We start from the raw sequence: 16,759 nt of genomic DNA, 5'->3' as shown, positions 1-16,759 counted from the left end.
ATTAACAGTTAAACATCTAATGCATGGTGACCACTACAGATGTGTAACTCTATCAGAATGAATGATTCAGAATTATTAATTACATTTTATTAGATATGGAATCATTATTTTCTTGTTTTAAAACCCCAAAACATTAAATCAGTGTTGTTACTGTAAAATAAAACAAACTAAAATAAATAAATTACTGAAATATATATATATATATATATACAGTGACAGAAGAACAAAATTACCAAAACTTAAACCAAAATTAAAATAAAAACCGAGAATAAAAAAAAAAAAAAACTAAAATAGCATACAAATAATATTAAAATAACACTGATTAAAATTGTTTCCATATGTCAAATAAAAAATGCATGCAGCACAAGGTTAAAAAACAAAACAGTAGTGCTTGAAAGAGATTTTTCTTGGCTACGGGTTTTCCACACCTGCTGCCCTTCTGCATCAGAGTACTGCTCTTGTCTTCCAGCAAAAGTCCGGTTTGTGCTTGGCGGATGAGTGTAGTGATATTCTCCCTCTTTTGTTCAGCATCTGCTTTTCCAAAAAGACATTCAGGTTCAATTAAGAAAATTAATGATTATTGTAAGCAGTGTTGGGGAATGTTAGCTTTTATAAGTCACGTGTTGCACTATTTTGTTACTAAAAAGTAACTTATCATGTTACATTGTTATGGGAAGTGTGGTTTTAAAAAGATTTTCTCTAACCATCAGCTGACAGAGACACATTTACAAACCTGAGTGAACAAAACGGAAGCTTCAAGGTCTCTCTGGGACCGGTGTCTGAATACACACGGCAATTACATTGGCCGACGACAGTCCATGACGTCACAGAGTGCCCGTGAGTATAAGAGCGCAGTAGGGGTAAAATCTTTGCATGGCAGGGAGAGCTGCCACTCGACCTGTCACTCAACCCGTCACCGCTAGGGGCAGCTGCCACTCGACCCGTCACCGTTATATATGTCCCTGCCACTCAACCCGTCACAGTTATATGCGCCTGCCACTCGACCTGTCACCGTTATATGCGCCTGCTGTTTCAGATGGAGTTAAACTAGAGTCTGTGGACTGATTACTTGATTATTTAGTTATGATCATGATCACCTGAAGACCTGTAGCGTGCATAACTATTGAGAACAAGTGAAATTGTTACACTGACAAAGGCAAATACCTGGAACGATTGTACTATTTTAAATCTCCTGTTTGAAACTAACAAAAGTATTTTTTTTAGAGGTCAGACCTTTTTTGCATTTTTTTTACTGATATATAGGTCTCAGCACTTAATTAGCTGGGAGAGGGCAGTGAGTGCTTTGATTGGAGTATAAGAGGGAACCTGGCGATAGATGTCATCAACTCTTTGTCTACAGGAGATGCTTGTTTGAATGCGTATGTAAAACAAATGCTACGAGTGGAGCACATTTGGCTCCTCGAGAAATCTGGATGTGCTCATTATGATGCATTCACAAGACTGACAGAAAGAGCTTGGTGAGAAGCTCTGAAGAAGCTTCAGCTCTGTTCTTCCTTAACCCTGTAAGGCCCACTGTTGTAATATTACAACATAAGTTTTAGCTCTACTAAAATAAACCTGCAGATGTTTTTTCTCTCTGTAAGGACGGTAATTGTTTCTCATGTGGACATGAGTTTGTATTTAATTTAATAATAGGAAAATAATGTTCTACTTATTATTTAATTCTTATTTTTTTAAATGAAATATTGTTCTTTTAAATACTTTCCAGCTCTTCAGTAATAAAAGTGTACATCTCTAAAATGCATGCAAATTACAGTTAAGTGCAACAGTTATCATACGTACGGTGCTCAGCAGTGATCAAAAAGGATTTAAACAGTGAATTTTGAAATGATCTCTTCTTGTAAACTCAGAGATGTGGATTCGGACAGCAATTTAATCACCACACGACCTTGGTGTTTGTCAAAAAAACAGTAAGTAATTCGGCCGGAGATTTTTACACGGGTGGTTGGAGAAAAAACCTGACATTCTGGATTCGGACGGCAATAAAATCACAGACTAACCCCTGTAAATGTTGAAGAATAACTTATGAGTTATGAGAAACAATTACCGTCCGAATAGGGCTTAAGACCACATTTACACAACTAATAGGTTCTATTGTTTAGCCTTGCAATGCTATTGGATGGAATATTTGATGAATAGGCCTTTTCACCTGGCCATGAACTCACACAACCTGCGAACTTGCCTAGAAGCACATCATCATATTTTACTGCACTGAATAAATCAACATTCAAGTAAGTCAAATGCCCAAAATATTTTTTTATGTGATTAGTAATATGTCTAGATCATGCAGATATTAAGGTTCTGTTGAATGCTTTAAAGGGTTAGTTCACCCCAAAAGTGAAAATTCTGTCAGTAATTACTCACCCTCATGTTGTTCCAACCCAGTAAGACTTTCGTTCATCTTCAGAACACAAATTAAGATATTTTTAATAAATCTGAGAGCTGTCTCACTCCTCCATAGGCTTCTATTGTAATTGAAACTTGCCAGCCCAAAAGTTAGTAAAAACATTGTTAAAATAGTCCAAGTGACTACAGTGGTATAAGTGTATAATTGATATTGGCATGATAAGTAGAGGACACAATTAGCTAGCCAGACTGTAATGTGTGAATTCTTTACAGTAATTATAGGGATATGGAAAATAACCAGTGATTTTTTTTCCATTTCACAATGCCACCAGCCAGGAAAGACCGTATTATCCACAAAGTGTATGATGTCATTGATGCTGGATTCATATGCAATTGATAAAGAGGAATGTGGAGATCCCTGTGAACTGGAAAAGGACAATAAAAAAAACCAATGACCATCTGATGATTAAGTGGACATCAAGCCAACAAAATCAAGTCATTCAAGAGCACAGGCCATGCCCCGTGACGGTCCCAAAACTGATTTTTCAGGTCAGGATATCACTATTGATGCCATCTCCTTTCATACACTACTTGAGTATTTCCAAAAGTTTGTGTCATAAGATATGAACAAAATAGTGGACGTTGCAGACATTGTGGTAAAGGCTACACCATCACACTTTGCTTCTTGGAGGACAAGAACTGTCTGCACGTCTCCTTCAGACAAAAAAATGTATGACGTCTATTGCAGGTGCCCTCTTATACACGTGGGAGCTCTGGTAGTGACGTCATGGACAGTCGTCAGCCAATGTAATTGTCGTGTGTATACACATGCTTTAGACACCGGCCACACTGATGGCGTTCCCCATAGTGCCGATCCAAGACGCTGTATCTCGTTCCCCTTCTCAGGGAACCATGGTTATATTCGTAATCATAGATATTTTCCGCCAAAATAAAGACTCAATGGTTTAACGTTTGAAAGCAAAGAAATTAGGACAGTCATAAATATTAGTATTGTAATTTTACTGTTGTGTTGCAAATAAAATTATACAAAAATGTTTTTTTATTATTATAAAGTTATTGAATCGGGGGAACATTGTTTTCCTTTTTTTGAATAATAATAATAAAAATGATTTATTATAAGTCATATTGAATTGAGGGTGTTATCAACCCAGATAACTATCAGATGTGACTATCTTATTATCTCAATGTGGATGGCTTGTCTTTGTTCTCTCCGTCTCTCGTCCTCAGCCTTCACCAGCTGCTTCAGTTCTGTCTCACAAGCCGGATGGCTATGCTTTATACATAGCTTGAGGTGCATATTTGCATAATATTTTAAAAATATCTGAGATAAATATTAGTAATATTGCATCATGACAGTTTAATGGCTTCTTCCCCACAGTGACTATATGAGAGGAACTTGGAAGGGTTACAGTATGACAGGATCATTTCCCTTTGCCCTTACCATTGTTCAGCCAACACGTGTGTGAAAAAAACCGGATTATGTAATTTATGTTGCTTATGAATCAAGCGTCAAAACCTGTGTTGTGGCACCATCTTACATTTCCATACTATTAATTGAATTCATAAACTTACGTCCCACTTGAACCTCATGGATGGTTATGAGATTGTCGAACTGGAAGAGTAAGGCCTCTGCCAACCTGGAAAGAGCAGTGACAAATTCTTCTGCGTATTTGAGGGCACAGGCCTGTCCAAAAATAAGACCAAGTTTAAATTTAGTGAGTTAAAAAAAAACTAATAAAAACAGAACAGCGATTATTTGAGTGAAAGTCTGAAGCAGTAAGTCTGTAACCTGAACTTCCTGTCTGTTATTGTGGATGGCTTGTCTTAGTTCTCTCTGTCTCTCATCCTCAGCCTCCACCAGCTGCTTCAGTTCTGTCTCACAAGCCGGGTGACTCAGACGCACACGCAACTGACCACTGTGACAGATCTATGACAGCAGGCCACAGAAAAGCAGAAACCTGGTGACTGCTTTATACATAGCTAGAGGTGCATATTTGCATAATATTTTACAAATATATTAGATAAATATTAGTAATATTGCATCATGACAGTTTAATGGCTTCTTCCCCACAGTGACTATATGAGAGGAACTTAAGAGGGTTATGACAGGATCGTTTCCCTTACCATTGTTCTGCATTTATTCACATACCCTCTTTTGTTCACTCTTCTGCTGAACTAGTTCAAACCGGTGGTGAATTTGTGTCATGCTTTGCGTCAGCTCCTCGAGGTATTGATCTCTTAGTTTAGAGAAAAGCTTCTCTGGTACGCTAGACAGAAACTCCTCAATGGCCTTCAACTGCACCTGAAATTCTACACGGAGTGAAAACTGTCACATATTGTCATGTAATCTGAATGAACATGATCTTGTCTCTTAATTTGACCTCTGTTATTGTTATTACAGGGATTTCAAGGCTGTATGGTATTGTATGGTACATTTCGAAAACATTGCACATAACATTTAACAAGACATAGGGTAAAAATGTTAACGAATAGATATCACCATACTTCCCCAGTTGATTTATTGCAGTACATTAAGACACCTATTTTGTATTACAAGTTTTCTGAAATGTTTAAATGTGCAAATTAATGAAAAATGAACAAACCCTTACCGTTCTGTAAAAACCTTCAGAATGTAGATAGACTTTAAAAATATGTATTGCAATTGAAATCAACAGATGTGCAATAAAATAAGCACTAGTCTGAAAGAAAGATAAGCTATGGAAACAAAATAGCCTAAAACCTAAAACCTGACCAGTGCCTGAATAATCACTGGTTTTGCCAGTTAGTAGAATGTATAAAAGTGGATTATCGAAATAAAGTGTTACCGATAATTTCATTGTTTGGCGTGTCATTTTTGTTTTTTAGAAAATTAAAATGCTTTTTAAGAAATTTAAATGTAAAATGGGTAATTGCTGTGCCACTACAGCATCATACAATGGTGACATTATCAAAATATCTGCATACTGAATTGAAACTGGTCTACTTTCTTGCATCTCTTTGCAAATAACATTTGAGGGCAATATTTGAGAGTTAACCTTGAAGGCAGCTGTTGTGGTAATCATGTGACTGACTCTGGTAGATAAGAAGTCTTTTTTGTATTTCCTCTGCACACTGATCAAATGTCTCCTGTAGTTGCTCAGAACGAATGATAGAGCGCCGCTCTTTCTTCTTATAGAACTCCTGATGGTGACATATAGTTCAGTTACACACTAAAATCAACTTATTTAACACCAAATGCTTAATACACATAGACCGTGTTCATGTTTTTTATAGTACCTCTGCCACCAAGAGGAGAATATCATTGGCTTTCCACAGAATACTGGTGATTGAGGCTTTGAATGAAACACTTGAGGAATGCAAATATATTCAAAAAACATTAAATTAATATGGCAAAAAAATAAAACCATAAAATAACAGCTAGCAAATTCACTTACCTGTCCTTCTGCTCTTCAGGTTTTGAGCCAAAAATAAGGAACTTCTTATCAAAGCGGTTGGGTTTGGAGACTCTCCTTAAACAGACAGAATATAAATTAGAATATTTTTATCATAAATGTTTATTTTACATGATCGCTGAATGGAAAGTATGCTAATTATTACATTAACAGCTTATTTTCTATGTAGTCAGATTTTATTATTATATTACTATATTACTACCAGAGAAGAGACAGCCACTTCTCTAACAGTATTTCCTAAATCTCTTTCTCTCTTATCATATTTCAAATGTCGAACCTCTGTGTGGTCATTGACTCCACTGACTTTCTGCGCAGAGTCTCTATTCCAGACTGACTGGCGCTCTTTCCTGACCTCTGACCTGATCCAAGAGGGGAGTTTAACCCTGCTGAAGGCAAAGAATTTAGAATTTTTAGAAAAACCCACAAAAACCAGTCACAGATGTGTAAAAAGGCAAACTAATAACACTGTAGTTCACTACAATGGCAGTATTAAATGATAAGGACACATGAGCAATCCAACCTGCTGAAGAGTGTCTTTCTGTTGGGTCAATGTTAACCTCCTTGACTTCTTTAGCTTTGCCTACCCTGTTTACAGGAAAGAGATATTGTGTTCATAATGAGAAGTAGATTATTTCCTCATTTTTTTAAGTTTTCATTTTACTTAGACATCATGTGTTCCGTTAGTGAGCATTGCAAATAGCTGCCCACAACAGAACCAATTACACAAAAAAACGGATGCAAAACTTGAATCACTTTGGGGGAATCAAGTATGATGACTGAGGACAATGACTATGTTTACATGTGCACCAATAATGCGATTATTTCTAATAATCAGAGTAAGGTCTTAATCGCAGTAAGAAGTTTACATGATACAAACTATTCACTCCAGTTTACATGCAATTTTCATTATTCGCTAATAAGTATGGTCATACCACACTCAGATAGGCATACAGTATGCATGATACCGGCCATTGCTTTAATCTACTCGCATCAAATTCAAAATAAATTTTGATGGACGTACTGGATATTATTCGGTGCGGTGATGAACATCGGAATGTGGAGTTTGCCTACGGTGCCGTAGCATTCTTTGCGTCGTCTGGATGAAGATACGGAGCAGAGACCTCGCAGGGTTGCAGCGAGTTGTGTTGACAGAGTTTAGCGATTTGGAGAGGAGAAAACTTCAGAATAATGTCACTGAGTTCATTCATGAAGTTGTGTGAACAACAGATGGCATCCGTGTAGAACTGAGCACATGCACACTATGGTCAGAGCGGCAATATTGAGATTAAGGTGTTTACATGTCTGTTGCATACGCAGGGCTCTCAAGTTTTAAAGACGGGCAAGAGTGACCCCCCAGGGGGCGATGGGTCGCGGGAATGGTTGTGTTTCTTTAGTAATATTATTATTAGTGTTTTTGTTGTTGTTATTAATAATTGCTCAGACTTGCAAAAGAGAAGATTTGACACATGGCACTGGCAATTCAACCAAATACAAAGTATTTATTCTCTTCCTCTTCTACCTGCACTGTCTCCTCCTCTAATAGGCCTACCCTTTTTGCCACGTTCTCTGGTCCAGCATCCTCTAACCTGGCCTTTTTAGGGGGCTTTCCTCTCAGGGCGAATGAGAGGATGCTTAATTGCTTTATACCTGACATCTTTGAAAGACAGATGCAATGATTAATGCATCCATGGCCCGGATATAATTATAAAATATTACATGATTTTAAAAGTGACCTATAACATATGCAATACACTTTAATTTATTTAGTGCTTATAAAATTATTAAGCCTATTTGGAGAGAGAAATGTTTACAATGTGACAATATGTCAGTCATCGTGTGATAACAAAAATATGATTAGGCCTAGACTACTTGTTCTGAGCAGGTGTTGTCAGTGAACAGGCTGTAAAACTGTTGGCTAAGTTAAAGACATTCATGAAAAACTGATGCTAATTATCTAGGAAACGTTCTCTAACAGCAGTCAAGTTGTCATTGTTTGTGTCAAACAAGTTGTGAATTTGTTGTAACATTAAACCAGGAGATCGTGACTTATCTTGAATCTTACCCAGATACAATAGTGCTATTTTCTGATTGGCTATTGTGTGGACCCTTTCTTTTTTTTGATCGGCTGATAAGTGGCAGGCTCGACAAAGAACTGCAGGGGAGACGCGCTTGATTCCTGTCGGTTCCATAGTGAGAGCGACGCGGCCAGAGAAATTTGGGGCGCTGCGGCATATATTATAAATAGTTTTTCAGCGTGAGAAATACAATGTGTGGCGGGAGTGAGTGACAAAAGACCGAAATGAGTGACTGTCACGCTCAATGCGTGACACTTGAGAGCCCTGCGTTCGCCACATAGTATTGCGTTTACATGAGGTAAAGTTTAATCGCAATATTGCCAAAATCCCATTATAACCGCATTATGAGGGTGCATGTAAACGCACTCAATGTTAGGTGATAACAACCGGTGTGTAAGGACATTTTACTTGAATTATTTGCTCTTGTATTTTGCTTTTAAAGCAATTAAAATCTACAATAATGACACTAATGAATATTTTAAATTTAAAGAGGTCCTATTATGCTTTCTTTAGTGTGTAATGTTGCTGTTTGAGCATGAAGGTCTGCAAAAAACAAAGTCCACTCCAAAGGGATTTATTCTCTATATTATTAAGCAGCTTCTAAACTCCCTGAAACGCCTCGACAGTAATCTTGAGTGTTCTTCCAGGAACGTACACGTGACAATGTCCCTCATTTAAATAATTCCCGCCCAAAGCATATGCAAAAAAAAGGGGCGAGGCCTGGTTGAATTGCGTTAGTAGTGTGTTGATACTCGTGGTTATGGTAAGGGATGCAACATTTCTGAAACACGCTCAAAGCATTGAAAAATCACAACACACTGTTCCAGCCGACCAATCAGAGAATAAAAGCCTAAATTCAATCTGTTCATCAAAAAAAGCGATAGTGTCTTTTAAGAAAATTTGGACTAAACCGCTCAATTCATTACGGATTAGTCTTACGATCTATTCATGAACTTTTTGAAGCATCAAAGTGGTGATTGCGTAGCTTTCAATGGAGAGTAAAGAAAGATAGCTCTCAGATTACATCAAAAAGATCTTCAGTTGTGTTTTGAAAGATGAATGAAAGTCTTACGGGTTTGGAATGACATGGGGGTGAGTAATTAATGCCCCATTTTTTTTTTTTTTTGGGTGACCTATCCCCTTAAGTATGAAAACCTATTCTAGCAGACCCCAACAACAAAACCAAGACTTTGAAAAAGGGCATAATAGGTCCCCTTTAAGGACACTGACTTGAGTAGGCCTTTGATAACCCCCACTGCAGCATCATCCAGGAAGGACACTCCAATTCGGCTAGGATGGAGCAGGCTGTCTCCATCTGGACTGCCTGTTTTTTCCTGTATACGGGACCTGGTGCGAGCTGCAACTGCAAAAGCCCCCTGAAGTGGAGTATGTGGTCGAGGGACAGCCATAGAGGCATCCTACAAAAATATATCAGACATTATCTTATGTGTCCATAAGGATTACAAGTCAATATGCCAGTAGCATTGGACTGTGTAATGCCCTACCAAGAAGCAATCGAGATACTGACACCTCTTCTGTAGCTCCTCCATCAGAGAATTTGTTAAACTTGTTATCTCCACTACAATCTACAAAACAAATTGTTTTCTGTAGACCATTACTTTAATGACATAAATGTGAATCTAATAATATATTAGAGGATTTACCTTCTTATCAGGGCTGGGTTGGTCATACTCAGCAGTCATTTCCTTTAAATCGCTCAACATGTTGTCAATCGTCTTTTTCTGCATGTTACTCTTTAAAGCCTGAACAGGCAAATACAAATTCAACAGATTATGAACAGTGGACAGAGGGAAGGAATGAAATAAGAGTAAATTATACACTGAAAATACCTCGCTTTTGATCTGGACTCGTGTGTTGTTAAAAATTTGTTGCATTTTTGCAAGAAACTTCAGCTCGATAGCGAGGAAACTGAATTTTTCCTCAAACTTCCTGACTATATCCTTGACCTAAGTAAAAATGGATTCTCAGTAAATTCCTTTCGAAATAATTATTTAGTGTATGATCACAGTAATCGACTTATGAGTAATATCAACCTGCTCCAGACACTTTGATTCTTTTTCTTCCATGTCCTGCATCATGGCCCCCTCTGCAGAATCAATGCGCTTGTCCATTCTTTCCAGATGTGACTGAAAGACCTCAATTTCTTGTGGTGTAAAATTCCCCCCCTCAGAAAACAACCTTGTGGAATAGACAACAATTGTTGTTAATTTCACTGGGCTTGTATCGAATTCCCTGCAAAACACAACACAACATTGAAAATGACTTCTACAAGGAATTTCAATGACATACTTGAAAGATCTCATTATCTGAACATTTGCTTCCCTCAAGCCCTCCATTTTGAACTCCATCTTTTGTCTGAAGTCTCTTTGTAAAGTCTGGATGATATTGATGTGCTTGCCCAGGTTGGTTTGAAGTGAGGTACAAAGTTTATTTATCCTATGAATAAAAATGACCAGAATAAGTAGAATGTGTATAAATTGCTCAAATCATTACCAATATATATATATATTTTTTAATACATTTATTTACTTTTCATAATTAGTGGCAAAGGTAAAATCTTTCTCTCTACTGTAGATTTGCATTTGGAAGCCTTCGGTCATTTTATTTTTCTGGATCTGTAACTCCTGTATGTCTGTCCGGCAGTCTTCTAGGACCTCTAGTATACCCTTACAGTGTCGATCCACACGTTCTCGATGTAGCACTAGTTCAGCTGGCCAAATAATGAAGAGAGTTATGACATGTCCTCTATATACTAAGCTCCCTTGTGAAAAAGAAGTATGCATAACTGAATGTGCACTCGTAGTGTACCTCAAATCTTTAGAACATTTTAATGACTTTTTCATGACTATGTACCACAGGTGAGTACACTTTTTAAAAAGTGCACTTTGTAATAATGCCACATTAACATTACAGTACATTTTAAATGTATTATATGTAAACATGTTTTAATAACTTTTGTCATGCTTTAAAGAAATACACTTACGTTGAAGTGTTGGCAAACATATTGATTTTAATGTCAACTGTAGTGTTACTCAATATTACATTGTTTTAAATGTTTTATTTAAATTTAAATATGCATTTATATATGTGTAGGCTCTTTTGAATGTACTAAATTGCAACTTCATCATTACAAATGTGTTTTTACAAATGTATTTCAATACATGAGACACAAGTTTCAACAGAAATTACATTAAATTTGAATTTACCATAATTGCTTGTCAGTTCATTCGTCAGTACACTTTTAACCATATTTCAAAGACAATAGATGCAATTATGAAATAACATAAAAATGTAACGCATAAAAAGTCCTATTTGAGTATGTAAAAATACATATAAATTTAAACTATAATACGTATTAATTTATTTAGAAATAGCATTCAATTAAGTGTCCAAAACCATTACATTCAATTCACACAAGTATAATATTTTAAAGTATATTATTTCCGTAATGAGTACTCTTTTTTATAAGTATGCTACAGTGTACTTCTTTTTCACAAGGCCTCTTGTTAAACTCTTTTAAATAAGTAAAAGCCAAAATGGCTTTGGATGTGATGAGGGGTCAAACCTGCTCTGACATTGTGAATGTCCATCTCAATTCTTTTAGCACGAGGTTGGTGGAGTTGAAGGCGAAGTTCCAGCTCAGCTTTCAGTTTCTCGTTCTTGGCTTCCACAACAGTCATAGTGTTGGTTAGAATAATATGAAATCTCTCTTCCAGATGACTGAAAAATGTTTGTCTCACACTATGATGTGGGAACATAACAGTATTTACTTCTTTTATTACTCTATATATACAGGAACTAAACAAAAAATAATAATGAAATCATAAACAGAAAGAAAATGCAAGCAAAAGTAAATTATAGTTAAAAAGAGAACATGTTTTTTTTTTTAAATTGCACAATTTTCATTTCAACTTTCCAAATTTCATCACTCAGGCTTATGGCTCTTGTTTTGTTGATTTTATACTGTTTTTGTGCTATGTCTGAATCAGTAATAAAACACAACAGAGACATCAACCAAAGCATTATTTCATTCTACCATTTCTATTGTACACTTACTCTTTTAGCAATTCAACAATGAAAGCCTTTGGGAATAAAACCAGCGCGGTTTCCTTAAGATTTGTTTCCAGATCCTCATTATGGGTAGCGTGAAACCCATAGCAGTTGTACACATTTCCTTTTGCAGTAGTGAAAGTCTCTTTGGTTTGAGAAACTGAAAATGGTAGAGCTTTACAATCTTGGTCATCCTACAAAATAAGAGGAAATTAAATAATGAAAAAATAGATACAAATTGAGAAGGGAAAGTGTGTATGTGTCATTATTACCATATCACAGGACGAGGCAAATGTTGAACTTCCTTGGTTGTTTAAATGTGGCTTTTGTGCACCTCTAGGTTTCACCTCAAGTTCTTTCTTCAATATTTCATTCTTAATGGCTGTCATGCTTTGACCTAAGTAAAACACCAAGATAAACATAATGGGTGTTAAACAATTCAAAGGCAACAAAAATAATATAGCTCATTGAGACTAGTTTTCAACTCACCAAGTTTAAGAGAGGGATAAAGTTGGCAAAAATCCTCAGAGTCCTTCGACAAAAAAGAAAGTTATTTTAACAATGTTTGTCTTGCACAAATAGAGATAACATCATTGTTCTTGTTGAATATGTACCTGGCCATAAACCTCTTTGACACTAAATAATTGGCTGACTGAAAGATTGTATGCTTGTAATTCCTGCAGGACTATAGACGGGTAACACTCCACAGTTTCCACTTCCTCCTTATAGATTTGTATATACCTTAAAGAACAATGGAGTAAAAGGATTTACAAAAATGTCCAGGTTTTCTGTCATATTTTGTCAAAAACTTTCTTATTTAAGTCAAGTTCAAGTAGCTTAATATACAAACAACAACAACAAAAAAAGCATCACTCAAAAAAAAATCCTCAATGTTTTTGTTACCCATTCTTAACCTCTTCCAAATAGGCTAGCGTCTTCTCTAAGGAGTCTTTCAGAGCTTCTTCTGAGCTTTCCTGCCTGAGTTTGTCCAACATCATATCCAGCGGGGCCTCTTTCTTCTGTCAGGTGAGACATTTGTCAGCTCATTTTCATGTTTAGCAAAAATGTCAAGGTGATAATTGTTACAAAATATTTAAAAAAGATGGATATTATAAGCACTCATTTTGGGGGTAAAGCATTACAAGTAACGCAAGTTACATAATCAGATTACTTTTTCAAGTAACTAGTAATGTAACGCATTGCTTTTAAATATACAAAAAAAAAATCAGAGTAACTTTTTTGGGGGGGGTTTGTTGGAGACACCCGCCAAATGCTACAGAAAGTGAACAAAGGAACATACCCCTAGAGCCTGCGAGAGCGGGGGTGCAAGATGGCTCGATGACTGACAGCATGGCTACAGACTCAGTAACGGACATGACTACGAACAAGAACACGGCACATGAGACAACCACAACAGCAGCAGGACACTCACTTCAAGTGTGCACCTGTGGCTGGGCGAAAATAACATCTTTCAGGGGGTTGAGGACCCACCAAGGCAGTGGTTTCTCAAACTTTTTTCGTCGTGCCCCCTTAATTCTTTAAAGAAATCACGTCACCAGCTCAGCTTATTGTTCGTCTTATCAACGAACACAGCGTGTGGCGAGTTCACAAAAGCAGCTTGAGTTTCGGTCCGCTGAAGAAGTGCTTTTCTACGGCGAGCAACTTCTATGTTGGGCTTGTTCCAGTAGTGACAAGTCAACGGTCTGAAGAAGAACGATTCAGTGTAATTGCAGTTCGATGCCGCTTTAGGCTCGGTTGACATAGCGCCTAAAAACGCGTAGAAAACGCTAGGCGCGCCGCGTTCTCCTTTTTTCAAAGCGCTAGGGCGGTTGCACTCCGGTTGGTTCTTGTCATGTGACCTACGGTGCGCTTGCGGCATTCTGAAAAGTTGAGATGTTTTTATCTAGATGCGGCGCGGACGCGCTTGGAAAAAACGAGCGCGTCGCACCGTGACCGCGTCGCTTCCATTATGAACGCGCATACCGCGCACCTACATTTGAAATAACGAACTTGAGCGAGCAAAACACGCGATATGTGAACAGGCTCTTATTAAGGCAGAGCGCTGACCGCTATTCACGCACGCACTTGAATGTTGTTGCAACGGCTGTTTTTTTATTTTTTCTGCTAATTTCTACTCCAGGGGGACATCAAGTGTTGGTTGATAACATTGCGAAGCAGGAACTGGAAGAACATCTGGAAAAGGTCCACCATGACACGAAAAGGCACGAACAGATAGTTATCCCACATGACACCCCACCTATTCAACCTCCTGAATTTATTAATCCACCCCATACCCCACATGAGAACCCAGGTCACAACCCTCCAGGAAGAGGGTGAACAAGGTATGCGGTCAGCTCTAGGCTTGACTCAGGGAAGAGGACGCCCCCTGTCTTGCATAGTCCCGTGGGCTGTGCCATTTAAACAACCAGGCAATTCTCATGATTGGGCATTGGACACAAGCTCAGGTTTGATCACCATGTAGCTGGCCACCTTTGATGAGGGTGTCTAGTGTTGAAAGGCCAAACCACCCCCTGATTCAAAGGTACACTACTGATGATGTGTCCCGAAATTTACATCTTTCCCATGTCTGAGACATGAGGCAAATCTCATGTGGATATCATCCATTGGCACAATGGACAGCTTACCATCACGTCCCGTGTTTCATAATTCTTTCTAATAAGTAATACAAGTTCCTTTTTTTCCCATTTATTGACTGACAGCTCTCTTGTCCCCATGTTGAGAGAAATCGGTTGCAGAGGCATTGTGTGCGCTGTCTAAACATGATGATTATTGGTATTTCTAGACTAAATGTAAGCATGCATTTACTCATCTCACTTGCAAAAAAACAGATTCATAATTCCTCAAAATGAATGAAAACTGAAATGCAGACAATTACACAAACCTTTTGTTTTAATGTTTTTAATGCTTTTTTATCTGTTTTGTTGTTTTTATGTTTCTACTGAAGGAGTGCTCTTAAAGTTTCAAACTTAGTCGAAATGGATGTTTTTTTTTATCCTTTTGCATTATGGCTTGTGATTTTCTGGATGGCCGCCGGTAAAACTTGCGGGGCTCTATGAGGACGACATACAGTATATACGAGAGAGACACTGTTGCAGCTCAAGAACAGTAACCCAGCTCGGGAAAATCTAATATTGGATGTACCAAATTCTATCCGAAGGGATTACCAGGAAGCAAGGGGCACAGTAAAGAAAAGGAAAAGGGGCAAACAAGGCGGTGTAAAAACTCGCCTAAAGAAACAGCGTTTCAACCGGGTTCCATTGCCTTCGATGATTATGGGAAATGTACAATCACTGAGGAACAAAGTGGATGAGCTTCAAGGAAATGTCCGCTACCAAAAGAATTTCATGAACTGCTGTATTATGGCATTTACTGAAACATGGCTCAGAGTGTGACCGGGACGTCGATTTGTGTATGGATGGATTCGGAGCCCCTTTTCGCTTGGATCGACTATCAAAGGTGACGGGGAAAACCCAAGGAGGAGGGGTATGTTTGTATGTCAACAAGCGATATTGCTCATGTGTTACTGTCAGAGAGCGTATTTGTACACCTGATGTAGAACTTTTATCGGTGTCCTTGAGACCGTTTTATTTACCTCGATAGTTTTTTATTACAACATAAAAACATGTTTTTTATTTTATTATCAGATTTTTATTACAACAGTTTACATTCACCCGAAGGCGAACCTTGCATCGGCTAATAGGACAGTATTTGATGTTGTACAGAGGTTACAGTCAATCTCACCGGAGGCACCGAATTTCATTCTTGGTGATTTTAATCATGTCTCCCTAAAACAGACTCTTAAAACTTTCCATCAGTATGTCTCCTGTCCGACCAGATGGGGCAAGACTTTAGATCTGTGTTATGGATCGGTAAGAGGTGCATACAAATCTATCCCCCTGGCCCCCTTGGGCTCGTCAGATCACAATTGTGTACATTTGCTGCCTACATATATGACTATTTTAAAAAGGGAGAAAACAGTGACTAAGGACATCAGAGTGTGGTCAGAAGATGCTGTGTCCTGTCTACAAGACTGTTACAGCTGTACAGACTGGGACATTTGTAAACAGGCCTGTGGTGACGATTTGGACTTAATGGTGGATGTTACATGTTATGGCTTTTTCCAGGGACATGATTATTCCATGTAAAAAGGTCAAAATCTATTCTAACAATAAGCCCTGGGTTACTAAATCAGTAAAGTCCTGTTTACAAAGGAAATAATTTGCATTTAAACATGGTACAACTATGGACTTACATGTGGCTACTAAGGATTTGAAGACTGAAATCCTTAAAGCTAAACAAAGCTATAAGGAAATATTAGAAAATAAGATGGCATCCAAAAATCCTGGCTCAGCATGGGCAAATATGAAAACCATAGTAGGCCTTCATAACTCAAACTGGAGTAATCAGGTTATTTTGAATGGTTTTAATTCTGATTTTGAACTGGCAAATGCACTAAACTACTTTTACTGTCGTTTTGACAATTTGGATTTCAGTAAAGAAATCCAGGAGTTGAATTTTAAATTAATGGATGATCAGCATTTTAACATCGACCTTCAGGATGTTGAAAAAGCTTTCAGACTTGTAAAGGCAAATAAAAGCCCAGGTCCTGATAGGATCTGTGGCTGACTATTAAAGTCATGTGCAAAAGAATGTGCATTTCATGAGATTTATAATAAGTCTCTGAAGACACAACATGTACCGATTCTCTGGAAGGATGCAGTGGTCACTCCTGTCCCTAAATGCAGTGGTCCT

The 16,759-nt window shown here is 37.7% G+C and overlaps 1 protein-coding gene across 1 annotated transcript in view; it reads right to left on the bottom strand.

The window, feature by feature from the left end:
• Positions 1-16,759, bottom strand: part of ccdc180 (coiled-coil domain containing 180) — a 36,930-nt gene that overhangs the window by 1,179 nt on the left and 18,992 nt on the right. Inside the window, exons 14-35 of the mRNA XM_056237890.1 lie at positions 12,890-13,005; positions 12,601-12,727; positions 12,476-12,518; positions 12,259-12,383; positions 11,993-12,180; positions 11,502-11,677; positions 10,466-10,646; positions 10,226-10,372; positions 9,970-10,114; positions 9,766-9,882; positions 9,580-9,678; positions 9,421-9,501; positions 9,146-9,333; positions 6,361-6,425; positions 6,118-6,226; positions 5,823-5,897; positions 5,665-5,734; positions 5,424-5,568; positions 4,538-4,698; positions 4,178-4,315; positions 3,961-4,072; positions 429-531 (exon numbers count right to left, since the gene is read on the bottom strand). Of these exons, the coding sequence (XP_056093865.1) occupies positions 429-531; positions 3,961-4,072; positions 4,178-4,315; positions 4,538-4,698; positions 5,424-5,568; positions 5,665-5,734; positions 5,823-5,897; positions 6,118-6,226; positions 6,361-6,425; positions 9,146-9,333; positions 9,421-9,501; positions 9,580-9,678; positions 9,766-9,882; positions 9,970-10,114; positions 10,226-10,372; positions 10,466-10,646; positions 11,502-11,677; positions 11,993-12,180; positions 12,259-12,383; positions 12,476-12,518; positions 12,601-12,727; positions 12,890-13,005 (2,711 nt within the window). The remainder of the gene's footprint in view (positions 1-428; positions 532-3,960; positions 4,073-4,177; positions 4,316-4,537; positions 4,699-5,423; positions 5,569-5,664; positions 5,735-5,822; positions 5,898-6,117; positions 6,227-6,360; positions 6,426-9,145; positions 9,334-9,420; positions 9,502-9,579; positions 9,679-9,765; positions 9,883-9,969; positions 10,115-10,225; positions 10,373-10,465; positions 10,647-11,501; positions 11,678-11,992; positions 12,181-12,258; positions 12,384-12,475; positions 12,519-12,600; positions 12,728-12,889; positions 13,006-16,759) is intronic.

This window comes from Rhinichthys klamathensis, unplaced genomic scaffold (assembly GCF_029890125.1).
Source record: "Rhinichthys klamathensis goyatoka isolate OS25496 unplaced genomic scaffold, OSU_Roscu_1.1 h1tg000019l_1, whole genome shotgun sequence".
Lineage (NCBI taxonomy): Eukaryota > Metazoa > Chordata > Actinopteri > Cypriniformes > Leuciscidae > Rhinichthys > Rhinichthys klamathensis.
This window is presented reverse-complemented; position numbering and strand designations above follow the sequence as displayed.